Raw genomic sequence first — 15,011 nt, forward strand, 5'->3', positions numbered from 1 at the left:
AATAAACTAAAGATGATAAAACTGAACTAAAATAAACTAACTCAACTAAAGCCCAGTTAAACCCGACTAAAATACAGTAAAACAGAAATAATCCTGTATTTCATAATCCATCCTCATCTGATACAGGCATTATGACAAACAATTAAAGTTACAGGTCTGTAATAATTACTACATAATCACCCGATACTGCAATTATCCTAGCTACGTGTGATTATAAATAAGAATCATAATGATCGTCTTTATTCAGATGGAATAAACCAACAGAACAGTTTTATTTCATCACATTTTTACAGGATTTTCCACTGAAATCTGCTCATTTACAGAAACTGTTCTGACCATTTAAAGGCAAGTACATGTATGAGTACTCCAAGTACATGTATGAGTACTCCAATACTCAGGAAGAATTAGGTATTATAGGCAGAATAAGGTACTATTGAGAAGAATCTGGCACTGTCGGGAGTGTCATGTACTGGTGGGTACTACAGGAAGTATTAGGTACTATCAGGTACTATAGGCAGTATCAGGTACTATCAAGAATAATCAGGTACTATAGGCAGTATCAAGTACTATCAGGTACTATAGGTAGTATGAGGTACTATCAGGAAGAATCAGGTACTATAAGCAGTATCAGGTACTACCACGAACAACCAGGTACTATAGGTAGAATAAGGTACTATCGAGAAGAGTCAGGCACTGTAGGGAGTGTCATATACTATCAGGTACTATAGGTAGTATCAGGTAATATCAGGTACTATAGGCAGTATCAGGCACTATAGGCAGTATCAGGTACAATCAGGAAGAATCAGGTACTATAGGCAGTGTCAGGAACGATCAGGAAGAATCAGGTACTATAGGCAGTATCAGACGCCATCAAGAAAAATCAGGAACTATTGGCAGTATCAGGTATTATTGGGTATTATAGACAATATCAGGTACGATCAGGTACTATAGGCAGTGACAGATACTACAGGCAGTATCAAGTACTATCAAGAACTACAGGCAGTATCAGGTATTATAGACAATATCAGGTACTATCGGGTACTATAGGCAGTGTCACATAGTATAGGCAGTGTCAGGAAGTATAGGTAGTAACAGGTACTATAGGCAGTATCAGGTACTATAGGCAGTATCAGTATCAGGTAGTATAGGCAGTATCAGGTAATATCAGGTACTATAGGCAGCATCAGGTACTATCAGGTACTATTGGCAGTGTCAGGAACTATAGGCAGTATCAGGTACTATCAGGTACTATAGGCAGTATCAGGTACTATCAAGAATAATCAGGTACTATAGGCAGTATCAAGTACTATCAGGTACTATAGGTAGTATGAGGTACTATCAGGAAGAATCAGGTACTATAAGCAGTATCAGGTACTACCACGAACAACCAGGTACTATAGGTAGAATAAGGTACTATCGAGAAGAGTCAGGCACTGTAGGGAGTGTCATATACTATCAGGTACTATAGGTAGTATCAGGTAATATCAGGTACTATAGGCAGTATTAGGCACTATAGGCAGTATCAGGTACAATCAGGAAGAATCAGGTACTATAGGCAGTATCAGTTAAGATCAGGAAGAATCAGGTACTATAGGCAGTGTCAGGAACGATCAGGAAGAATCAGGTACTATAGGCAGTATCAGGCGCCATCAAGAAAAATCAGGAACTATTGGCAGTATCAGGTATTATTGGGTATTATAGACAATATCAGGTACGATCAGGTACTATAGGCAGTGACAGGTACTATAGGCAGTATCAGGTATTATAGACAATATCAGGTACTATCAGGTACTATAGGCAGTGACAGATACTACAGGCAGTATCAAGTACTATCAAGAACTACAGGCAGTATCAGGTATTATAGACAATATCAGGTACTATCAGGTACTATAGGCAGTGTCACATACTATAGGCAGTGTCAGGAACTAAAGGTAGTAACAGGTACTATAGGCAGTATCAGGTACTATAGGCAGTATCAGTATCAGGTACTATAGGCAGCATCAGGTACTATCAGGTACTATTGGCAGTGTCAGGAACTATAGGCAGTATCAGGTACTATCAGGTACTATAGGCAGCATCAGGTACTATCAGGTACTATAGGCAGTATCAGGTACTATTGGCAGTAGAACCAGGGAACAGAGAACAGAAACACCCAAAGGTCAGCCTCTGAGCCTCAACCTGAATTTTATTTTGTCTGGATCCAACCTGGAAACGTGAACGAACAGGAAGACAAAGTCATTTACATAAAAGTGAGGAGGGCGAGCGGCGGCGGCGGTGCTAAAATTCATTCTTTCCAGTCGGAGCTCAAACATCCCGTCTGAATAACAAGTGTAAGTGTGACTGCAGATCATCAGGAAGACGCTTCTAATATTTCATCCGTACGCCGTTGTTTTCATATCTGCGCCTGAGAGCTATCGAAGAAACTAATGGAGGAGTGACGGCGGCTGAAGCGAGGAGGTAAATCTGATGGAAATTACTCCAGCTGCCACATGTGTGCGTCCACGCTTCCACGGCAACAACAAATCGCCGTATCGAATGCGGATGTACGCGGTCGTGTGTCTGTTGTGTAGTCGTATTGTGTGTGTGTGTGGGATGTAAACCTTGACCGATTGAGCGTGGTGTGTTAATTACAAGCATGACCCTAAAAAAAAAGAAGAAAAACATCGATACGAGTCAGGCCACGTTCACCTCCACCCGTTACAGAGGAGAGATGGAGTCAGGAGGATGGATGGAGGAGGAGGAGGGGAGGGGAGGAGAAGGAGGAAGAGGAGGAGGGAAAAGAGAGAAGAGGAGGAGAGGAAATAAGGAAAGTAAATGAAATATTTACAATACATTTTTAAAAATATTTTAGAAGAAAAGAAGAGAAATCAAAGGGAAATAGGGGCAGGCAGAAGAAACGAAAGAATAGATGAGGAAACGAATGAAGAAAAAAATGGTTGAATTTGTTGAATCTGTTGAATCTGTTAAATCTGTTGAATTTGTTGAAACTGTTGAATCTATTGAATCTGTTGAAACTGTTAAATCTGTTGAAACTGTTGAATTTTTTGAAACTGTTGAATCTATTGAATCCGTTGAATATATTAAATCAGTTGAATCTATTGAATCTGTTGAATCTGTTCAAACTGTGGAACCTGTGGAAACTACTGAATCTGTTGAATCTGTGGAAACTGTTGAATCTGTGGAAACTACTGAATCTGTTCAAACCATTGAATCTTTTGAATCTGTTCAAACTGTTTAATCTGTTGAAACTATTGAATCTGTTGAATCTGTTAAATCTGTTGAAAATGTTGAAATTCTTAAATCTACTGAATCTGTTGAATCTGTTCAAACTGTTTAATCTGTTGAAACTATTGAATCTCTTAAATCTGTTGAATATGTTGAAACTATTGAATCTGTTGAATCTGTTGAAACTCTTAAATTTATTGAATCTGTTACATTTGTTGAATCTGTTGAAACTATTGAATCTGTTGAATCTGTTAAATCTGTTGAATATGTTGAAACTCTTAAATCTATTGAATCTGTTCAAACTGATTAATCTGCTGAAACTATTGAATCTGTTGAATCTGTTACATCTGTTGAATCTGTTGAAACTCTTGACTCTGTTGAATCTGTTAAATCTGTTGAATATGTTGAAACTCTTAAATCTATTGAATCTGTTGAATCTGTTTAATCTGCTGAAACTCTTGAATCTATTGAATCTGTTGAAACTCTTCAATTTATTGAATCTGTTACATTTGTTGAATCTGTTGAAACTATTGAATCTGTTGAATCTGTTAAATCTGTTGAATATGTTGAAACTCTTAAATCTATTGAATCTGTTCAAACTGATTAATCTGCTGAAACTATTGAATCTGTTGAATCTGTTACATCTGTTGAATCTGTTGAATCTGTTGAAACTCTTGACTCTGTTGAATCTGTTGAATCTGTTGAATATGTTGAAACTCTTAAATCTATTGAATCTGTTGAATCTGTTTAATCTGCTGAAACTCTTGAATCTATTGAATCTGTTGAATCTGTTTAATCTGCTGAAACTCTTAAATCTATTGAATCTGTTGAATCTGTTTAATCTGCTGAAACTCTTGAATCTATTGAATCTGTTGAATGTTCAGTAACCTTCAGTAGCGGCCTGTGTTGAACAGGAGGTGGAAACAGAGTAAAGGACGGAGGAGGAAGAGGATGTGAGCAGAGGCTGAGGCTGAGGCGGCGGCGGCAGCGGCGCTGGGTATCGACCATCATGCACTGGGCTGCTTATGGCCTCTTTGATGTCTCTAACCCAGTGCGGATCCTGAGGGGCCGCACGGCCTGCTGGGAACTGAAACGCCTCATCTGATCCTCTGATTTGTGCTTCATCTCTTCCTCCTGTGGCTCGGCTCTTCACCGCCGGATAATTACCGCTCGGCTGACGGCGCTTTCTGAAGGATGGAGCTGATCGAGTCGGACCGCCGCTCCCGAAAGACGCCGCTCGGCTTCGATAATTAATACGTTACCGCGGAAAGGTGTGGGGCCTCGGGCGCCCGCGGCCGTTTGAATAAAACACAACCTCCTTCTGTACGGACAAATAAAGGCAGGTGCATTCAAAGACCTGGGCCAGGTTCCACTGAAGACGGACACAGTCAACAAGTACATTTATTCACCCACTCTGATCACTGTGAACTACGGACAAAGGAGGCGGGGCTTACTAACAGCACTGCTCAGTGGCACAACACTTGGCCCCTCCTCCTCACTGATGCACCGCCTACCCAAGGATTCATTTACGGTATTAACTTTAAACTTTTTCAAAAGCATTAAAATTTCAAAAACTTCTGGTGAAAAAGAACATTTCAGAATCGGCTGAAGAGTGTCTGAGGAAGGAAGGAAGGATGACTGGAAAGACGGATGGAATTCCTGGCATATCCGTAAAAAAAGTCCAAAATGAAGCCCTCAAATTTATTAATGAGGAAGAAAATACAACACAAAATATTAAAAATTGAGAAAAGAAATTTAAAAGAAAAGAGAAAAGAAAAAAAGAAAAGAGAAAGAGAAAAGAAAAGTAATGAGAAAAGAAATTTAAAAGAAAAGAGAAAAGAAAAAAGAAAAGAGAAAGAGAAAAGAAAAGTAAAGAGAAAAGAAAAAAGAGAAAACGAAAAGAAAATAGACAAGAAAAGAAAAAGAGAAAAGAAAAGAAGAAAAGAAAAGGAAAGAAAAAGAAAGAGAAAAGAAAATAAAGAAAATGTAAAAGAAAAGAAAAGAAAAAGAAAAGAAAAGAAAAGAAAAGAAAAGAAAAGAAAAGAAAAGAAAAGAAAAGAAAAAGAGGAAAAATCAGGAGATGAAAGGAAATGAGTGAAGGGAAAAAAAAGGAACAAATGGATCAAATAATCGCCAACAGCGTCTCCATCTCCCCCTTGTGGCTGTCTCCTGTACTGCTTATAAGCCCCGCCCCCTCCCTGTTTATCCAATGAGACTTCAGCCATAGAGTCCACATCCAATCAACTCCATTTTAAACTTTTTTACAGAGATTTCAGCAGATAAATCAGTGTTCATATCACCATCATCGTCATCATCGGATCAATTTAATAAGTCACATGATACTATAAAAACAGGTGATTGACTGGTCTAATGACCATTCAGGGAAAAGTACGGGTCCAGATGGATGTAGGTTGTTACACATACTTTAAATTCCAGGTTAGATGATTCAGATCATTCCGTTATTGTCTAAACTCTAAAAACAGATGTATTCTAAACTTTATCAGATGTTCACTATGTCGGAGTTTATTGGGAAAAGGCGTTTCCGTTACTTTACTGTAACCGTTTCCATGACGTTTTCTTACTGATATCTGTTCTGTGATATTTTCTTCTGTAGGTTAAGTTTCATTAATGTTTTAAAGCATTAATATAACTTTATACTCATCTCATTCTGATGTTGCATTTATTGAAACCTGGCTTTTCTCCGTTATTATGAGGTTTAAGTTTTGGCTCCACGCAAACCAAGTAAACAAAATTAAAACTGATTACATTTTATTTCTAATGCTTTCAGTTCATCTCCAGCTCCATTTTTAGAGCATCATGTGACTGATTAAATTCATCCGATGATGATGATGATGATATGAAGACTGATTTAACGTTGCTTCATTCATCATCGGATGCGGCTTTTACGAAGGTTTGTCACCATGTAAACTATTCTTATTGTCTCCATTAATATGACCATAAAAACCTGATCATTGTAATAATCACACACATAGTACTGTTTTTTTTGGTTTTTTCTCTTTGTTTTTTTTTTAAGTTTGTGGATACTGTTGGAACCTGTAAATTTCCCTATGGGATGAATAAAGTATCTATCTATCTATCTATCTATCTATCTATCTATCGATCGATCAGTCGGTTGGTCGGTCTGTCTGTCTGTCTATCTATCTAATCAGGTGTGATGCATTTACATGCACTTCTGAAATAATCGATACACCCTGATTTTTGTTTACATCCGAAATGCCTCAGAGATGGTTTTTACTTAATTTCTCTCAACACGTAAATGATAAAAAAAAAAGATAAAATATTGAACAAAATACAGTTTAAATGACAATAGGGTGAGTAATTTGAGAGTAAATGAGCAAAATCAGCTAAAAAATGTAAAAAGCATCTACTTAAAATGGTTGAACTGATGATAAAATTAAAAGCACAAATAAATCCAAGTTATTCTTTACAAAAAATATTGAAAAAATGTACTGAACATGAATGAAGTGACAGTTGGAAGTGAAAATACACAGATTAAATGATAATAAAGTGATTTTACACTGAATATTTTCAGAGCGAATGGGGAAAAACAACTGAAAAAATGTAAGAAGCATCATCTTAAAATGGTTTAACTCATGATAATGTTAAACATATAGTAAAATAATAGATTTTATTTTCAGATTAAATGATAAAAAAGATGAAATATTGAATAAAACACTTTAAATGACAATAAGGGGAAGTTTTACTGAGTATTTTCAGAGTAAAGGAGGATAATTCGCCGAAAAAATGTATGAAACGACAACTTCAAGTAGTTCAACTGATGATAAAGTTAAATGAATAAATAAATCCAAGGTATTATTTACAAAAAATGTGAAAAAATTAAAGTGAAGAGGCCCCGTTAGAAAACAAACACCTGAATTCAACGTGTCCACATACTTTTGTCCATATATTGTATCTGACTCCATCAGTCCTTGAACGCATCACCGTTTCCCATCATATTTCCGTCTGTCCGCCTCCACCTCTGCCTCTCCATCCTTAACCTGTTTGTCTAAAGTCAGACGCCGCCGCCACTCCGTGTTTGTCTTATTTTCTCGCCTCTCTGCTGTCGGTGGGCGGCCCCGCCCCCCCGCCGGCCCAATCAGACTAGTGTTGATGCCGGTCTGTTGTGTGTCTGTCTCCCACTGCTCGCAGATAGGACGGCGTGCCGCAGCGCCGCCAACACACAGACGCCTCACACTGAGCGCGCCCGACGTACACACCGATCACATGACCTCCTATATTGTGCAATACTTCTACAATGTGAATTATGTGCAATAATCTTCTGTTCTGCAATAAAAATGTGATATTTATTCAATATTTATCCAATCATAATTGCACTATTTTTATATAGACTTGGTTCATAGATATACAAACTGCATATTCATACTGTTTACACATATATATATATATATACACACACACACAGTATATATACAGTATATGTACAGTATATACATATACTATTACATATATGTACATACTGTTTTCATTAATACATACTGTTTATACTGTTAATATTGTACATACTGTTAATACTGTAAATTTGCATCAATTCATAGTTTGTCCATTTTTATTTTTTTATTCTATTTAGCTCTATTCTTATGTTTGTAAAATGTATATTCTATTTTCTTATCTTAATTTTAGTTTTTGTCATTTTATATTTGTTCTATTCTTATTTCTGTAGTACTGGTATTTGTTAATACTGTTGCACTGACTGGAATAGAACAATGACAATAAAGTCTGTTCTATTCTATTCTGTTCTGTTCTGTTCTGTTCTATTCTAGTTTATTCTATTTCATTCTGTTCCATTTCATTTCATTTCATTCATTCTTGGAATAGAATAGAATAGAATAGAATAAATAGAATAGAACTATTCTATTCTATTCTCTTCTGTTCAGTTCTATTCTGTTCAGTTCTATGTTATACAGGCTCCTTCTCTCAGTGCTGCTCAGTTTGTTTTGGGTTCCTCTGCGTTCCTCTGGGACGTTAACGTCCTCATGAAGCGTCTGAAAGCAGAGGCAGGTTTACGTGACTCAAATTATGTAAGAATCAGGTAACGAGGAGGCGGAGGTCGAGGGAACGCGGCGTGTGGACCAGACAAAAGGTGAACTGTGGATGAAATATTCATGTCGAACAGCAAACGAAGAGGAGGAAACAGAAGGAGAGAGAGCGGAGGTGTGAGAGGAGGCCAAGGTTAGGACAGGACGGCTTTAATCCTGTTCGTGTTCACACAACGAGGAGGTTCAGTCCAAAGGAGGAACGTCAGCTGGAACCCACAACAACCACACACACAACACTGGAACATATATGGACCCTATACTGGGCTGGTTCCACCTACAGAACACTGGAACAGACTGGGCTGGTTCCACCTACAGAACACTGGAACAGACTGGGCTGGTTCCACCAACAGAACACTGGAACACACTGGGCTGGTTCCACCTACAGAACACTGGAACGGACTGGGCTGGTTCCACCAACAGAACACTGGAACACACTGGGCTGGTTCCACCTACAGAACACTGGAACGGACTGGTCTGGTTTCCACCAACAGAACACTGGAACACACTGGGCTGGTTCACCTACAGAACACTGGAACGGACTGGTCTGGTTCCACCAACAGAACACTGGAACACACTGGGCTGGTTCCACCTACAGAACACTGGAACGGACTGGGCTGGTTCCACCTACAGAACACCGGAACTGACTGGGCTGGTTCCACCTACAGAACACTGGAACGGACTGGGCTGGTTCCACCTACAGAACACTGGAACGTACTGGGCTGGTTCCACCTACAGAACACTGGAACTGACTGGTCTGGTTCCACCTACAGAACACTGGAACAGACTTGGCTGGTTCCACCTACAGAACACTGGAACTGACTGGTCTGGTTCCACCTACAGAACACTGGAACAGACTTGGCTGGTTCCACCTACAGAACACGGGAATGGACTGGTCTGGTTCCACCAACAAAACACAGAACACTGGAACATACTGGGCTGGTTCCACTTCACACTGTTCTCAGTCCAACACTCACAACACATGCAACTAGTTTTCCTCATCTTACCTTGAATATATCCTTTATTACCTGTATATATGATATATATTGCCTGTATATATCCTATATAATACATGTTTATATGTTATATATTACCAGTATATATCCTATATATTACCTGTATATGTCCTATATATTACTTGTACATATTCTATATTGCCTGTATATATCCTATATATTAACTGTATATATCCTGCATACAGTGTTACCTGTATATATCCTACATTACTTGAAAATATCCTATATATAACCTGTATATATTCCTATATTGCCGGTATATAACATACGCATATAGATTTACATATATAAATATACATACATTCATAGAATATTTACAGAAATAATACGACTATCCATGAACTATACAAACCACAAAAATATGAAAAAACAGCAAAATTTGACGAAAACCCTCCAAACCCACAAGTAGAACACTCTGAAACACCACTATTACTATTATATACAATTATTTACATGAATTCACCACTAAAACCTTGTTAAAACGCTGATAAAAGTCATAAAAATCTTCCATGTCTCTCTCACCAACTGCACTCTGCTGCTCTAAGCCCCGCCCACTCCCACCCCTCCCCCTCAGCCAATGACAGACCTCTCTCATCTTCATGACAGACTGAACCGTCTCCTGTGATAAATAACGGCGGTGGATCCGTCTCCATCGTATTTCCAGTCTTTCCACCTCGTCGTGTTCCATCCTCCTCCTCCTCCTCCTCCTCCTCTCTGAGACTCCTCTTCTCCTCCTTCACTTCCTCAATTAGGCAGCTCATCCATCGCCATGATTACATGCTGCTAATTAAGCAGCTAATCAGCTAATTACCCAGGAGCAGAGAGGAGCGACGAGTGTGAGCGAGTGTTAACAAAAGGTTCAGAGTCGGGGACGGCGGCGGATCGCTTCACAACCGTTCTGTTTGTTTTAGCTCATATTCAGGGATTTTACAGGCAGATTCATTTACAACTGAAGCTTCGGGATTATTTCAGAAATTAAAGGAAAGATAGTTTGGCTTTAACCCTTTTAAGACGCTTGTGTCTCTGGTGCCACATTTGACATCCACCACCTTTAAAATAACCGGGATTCCTGAACTGTTTACACTACTGACAGGATCCAACCATCATCTTTGATCTGAGAGTGGGTTCTTTCTACTGGTCTAGAACACATGAGGGTAGAGGTCTGTCATTGGCTGAGGGGGAGGGGAGGAAGTGGGCGGGGCTGGGAGCAGAAGAGTGCAGTCGGTGAGAGAAACATGGAAGATTTTTATGACTTTTAGTAGTGTTTTAGTGGTGAATTCATGTAAATAATTGTATATAATAGTGATAGTGCTCTTTTGGTGTGTTCTACTAGTTTGTTTTGATGTTTTTTTGGTCAAGTTTTGCTGTTTTTTCACTGTTTTTATCTGTATTTTTGCTGTTTCTATAGTTGATTGACAGTTGTATTGTATCTGTAAATATTCTCTAAATTTGTGTATATTTGTATATATGTATAAATACTCTGTAAATGTGTGTATATTTGTATATATGTGTAAATCTCTATGCAGATCTCTCCAGTTCATACACAGATGCAGTGTGTTTGAATCAGATGATGGATGTTTTTGTCAGTGAAATGAGGGGCTCTGTCTACAACTAGACACAAAGTGATCACAGACTATCAACAGGATCCAAATGACACCAAAGAACCAAAAAGAACAAGAAGAACACACAAGGATCTAGAACAACTACAGTGGATCAACACATGGAAAATACAGGAAAGGTTATTTATATAAACTCAGAAAGTTTCATTATGAACATTTACAGTTGGTTTTATAATAAATAGGATTTTTTTTAAAAAATCAAGTCAGATTTTTTATTTTTTACTGTAACACAGTTTTAAGCATTTATTACATATAATAATGATAATTAATGGACAGATATTGAAAGTTCAGTTCTTCCTGAAAAAAGTGAAAAAAAAAATAAAGTCTTTTTCTTTTTTTTTTCTTTTTTTTTTTTTACAATTACACACTGTGACACAAATGAAAGATGCTGAAAGTTAAGTTCTTCCTGAAAAGAGGTGCAAAACAATTGGCAAAAAAGACATTTTCCTGAAACTTTTATTGCAAATATGGATAAATCTAGTCCTGTTCTAATGGGAGTCCTTATCGGGTAAGTACGTTTTTCCAGTTATTCTGTTGTTTTATTTATTAAACTAATATGATTTATACAGCAATAGAAAGAACCCAATCTCAGCTTTCAGGTGAGATTTGAATTTCGTCAATAGTGAGAACAGTTCAGGCGTTACGGGAATTTGAATGATGTAAAATGTAAAATGTATCATCAGAGACACACATGGTCTTAAAGGGTTACAGTAGGTTTCATCAGAGACAGTGACACCTGGTGGTCGTCTCTGGTGTTACACTTTTTAGGAGTTCTGCTTGTTTTGACACTGGTCTGATCTTTGAGTCTTCAGGAGTTGAATCTAATCTGTTTGTGTTTCATATCATATTTGTAGGAAACGTCTCTGAATCCAAACCTCCTCCAGACTCATGAGGCCTTTAAATGTTTATGTAAAGGTTGAACTCAAATGCACCACGTGTTCAGAACCCGATCCAAATATTTCTGCAGAGCATAGCGTTGACATTTAATCGGTCAAATCGTCACTAATTCTGCATTTTAATGGGAACGATGTGGTTTGAGTTGGCAGATACGAGGTCTCGGTTTGACGACCGGATCGAACCCCGACGACCCGAGGCTCCGAGGACGTGGTCCCGTCTCAGATCCAGAACATCCAGAATGCCAACATTGATCCCACTGAATCCTTGAAGTCGGCTCTGATGATCCGATTAGAGCCGGGTGGTTGCACGTGGGTGCCGTCAACTCGACGTGACCACGACACCGAACCCCGAAGGAAACCAGACACATGTGAGTGAAACGAATAAAAGATGTGACAGATTAGAATATTCTGCCGATAAAGAAGAAGCAGAGCAGGTGAAATAAACCTTAATAAGATAAAACAATAAAAATATCATCATCATCGGCGGCGGCAGCGGGGCTCCTTTATGGCGCTAATTAAACGAGCAGCCGAGAGGACGACGAATCCCCAGAGCTATTGACATTTCACCATATTCGATATGACAGATATGACTGATTAGTTCACCGGGCAGCCTCATCAATAATCTGCCTGCCAATCAAACGTGACCTTTTGAAGTGAGGTGATGAATTAACGGGGCCACGGGACGATCCGATAGCGGACCTCCAATCCATCAAGACGGCAGCAGGGACGGGCAACGGAAAATAAATAAATAAATCAGAGGAGTTCGGTTTGAGTTTTCCTTTTTCAGAAGTAAATTATTATTATTATTATTATTATTATTATTATTATTATTATTATTATTATCATTGTTATTATTATTATTATGAATACACGTGGTCTACACTGAGGGAATGTTTCTATACATGATGCAACAACAGTCACCTGAAGTTTAGAATCAGTAAAACTAATAAGATCCAAAGAAGGGAAGAACAAAAAACCTAAAAAGTGGACAATTTAACTTTAGTTCTTGACGTGTGACGTTGAATAAATGAAGAGAAAAGAATGATTACGGTGTCATGGTGAAGGTGACCTGTGACCTTTGGAATATAACATATCGTCATGGTGTCTTCTTATTATGTTACATAATAGTGTGAAGTTTTGTCATGATTAATTTTTTTAATTAATTCTACAGGAAGAAATAAAGATAAATAACCCAATAAGGACTCCCATTAGAACAGGACTAGATTTATTTATGTGGTTTTTGCAATAAGAATGTCAGAAAATGTCTTTTGCCAATTTTTTTGCACCTCTTTCTAGAAAGAACTTAACTTTCAGCATCTTTCATTTACATCAAACAGTATGTTATAGTAAAAAAAAAAAAATAGACTTGATTTTTTTTTTTTACTTATTTCAGGAAGAACTAAACTTTCAATATCTGTCCAATAATTATCATTATTATACGTAATAAATGCTTAAACATTATAGTAAAAAACAAGGACTTCATTTTTATCCTATTTATTATAAAACCAACTGTAAATGTTGATAATGAAACTTTCTGAGTTTATATAAATAACCTTTTCTGTATTTTCATGTGTTGATCCACTGTAGTTGTTCTAGATCCTTGTGTGTCCATGTTCTTCTTGTTCTTTTTGGTTCTTTGGTGTCATTTGGATCCTGTTGATAGTCTGTGTTCACTTTGTGTCTAGTTGTAGACAGAGCCCCTCATTTCACTGACAAAAACATCCATCATCTGATTCAAATACACACACTGCATCTGTGTATGAACTGGAGAGATCTGCATAGAGATTTACACATGTATACACATATACACACATATACAGACACTTACAGAATATTTACACATATATACAAATATACACACATTTAGAGAATATTTATACATATATACAAATATACAGATACTTAGAGAATATTTGCAGATACAATACAACTATCAATCAACCATACAAACTACCAAAATACAGAGAAAACTGTGAAAAAAAGGGTGAAAAAACCAGCAAAACACACTAGTAGAACACTCCAAAACAGCACTATCACGATTATATGCAATTACTTACAGAATTCACTACTAAAACATCACTAAAACGCTGATAAAAATCATAAAAATCTTCCAATCTCTCACCGACTGCACTCTGCTGCTCTAAACCCCGCCCACTTCCACCTCTCCCCTTCAGCCAATGACAGGCCTCCACCCTAATGTGTTCTAGACCAATAGAAAGAACCCATTCTCAGGTAAAAGATGATGTTGGATTGTTCAGGAGTGACAGTCATTTAAATGAGACACAAGCATCTAAAAAGGGTTAAACATGAAAACTAAAGATCACAGGAACAAAGACGGACGGACGGACGGACGGATGGATGGACGGACAGAGCGTTCCTACCTCTATCTTCTTCCAAACATCAGGGTCTTTGTTCTGTCTCTGAACGTCCTCCAGCAGCTGTTGAACCAGAGACACACTTCCTCCTGCGTCCACCAGGGGCGCTGTGGGTCTCGGCCGGCGCTCGGCAGACCTCCGGCCCTCGTCGTCTTCAGACGTCAGGTCGCTAAACGGCCCCGACTCAATGCTGTCGTCCAACGAGGGCGCCATGTCGCTGGAGGAGGCGGGACTAAAGCGGCCGACATGGTTCCGTCTGAACTGACGCTGAAACGAGACGCAGGACGTCAGGGACGGCGTTCAAGGACAGATATAAGACATGTCAACAATCTGAGACGTACTGACGGAGGCAGAGGAGACGCCACGTCGTCCCCGCTCTCCCCTACATCCCACTCTGGGTTGAGCTCCGTCAGATCCCAGTCGTCCACGTCCTGCAAAGCATCCTGGGTAGAGTCACATCCAGCAGAGCCCTGAAACACAGAATAGGACTTTAACCCTTAAAGACCCAAACATCCAATCAATCAATCAATCATGTGGAAACACTGTCATCTTCTACAACACTGATTAACCAGTAAAACCCATGGAGTTTTAAATGACACTTTTATATATATTAAATATTGAATAAAATGACCAAAAATGAATTTGAAAAAATTACAAAACAATAAATAATGCGCAAGAAATTAAGTAAAATTACATAAAAAAAAAAGAATAAGCAACAAACTGAACAAAAAATTATCAATAAAATGAATAGAAATTAATAATTAATCAACAAAAAAATAAAGAACATGAACAAAATAAACCGCAA

The 15,011-nt window shown here is 38.2% G+C and overlaps 1 protein-coding gene across 1 annotated transcript in view; it reads right to left on the minus strand.

Moving 5' to 3' along the window:
* The window catches only part of akap6 (A kinase (PRKA) anchor protein 6), a 371,391-nt gene that overhangs the window by 286,160 nt on the left and 70,220 nt on the right, over positions 1-15,011 (minus strand). The window contains 2 exon segments of the mRNA XM_030127062.1: positions 14,213-14,473; positions 14,548-14,676. Of these exon segments, the coding sequence (XP_029982922.1) occupies positions 14,213-14,473; positions 14,548-14,676 (390 nt within the window).

Source organism: Sphaeramia orbicularis, chromosome 22 (assembly GCF_902148855.1).
Source record: "Sphaeramia orbicularis chromosome 22, fSphaOr1.1, whole genome shotgun sequence".
Lineage (NCBI taxonomy): Eukaryota > Metazoa > Chordata > Actinopteri > Kurtiformes > Apogonidae > Sphaeramia > Sphaeramia orbicularis.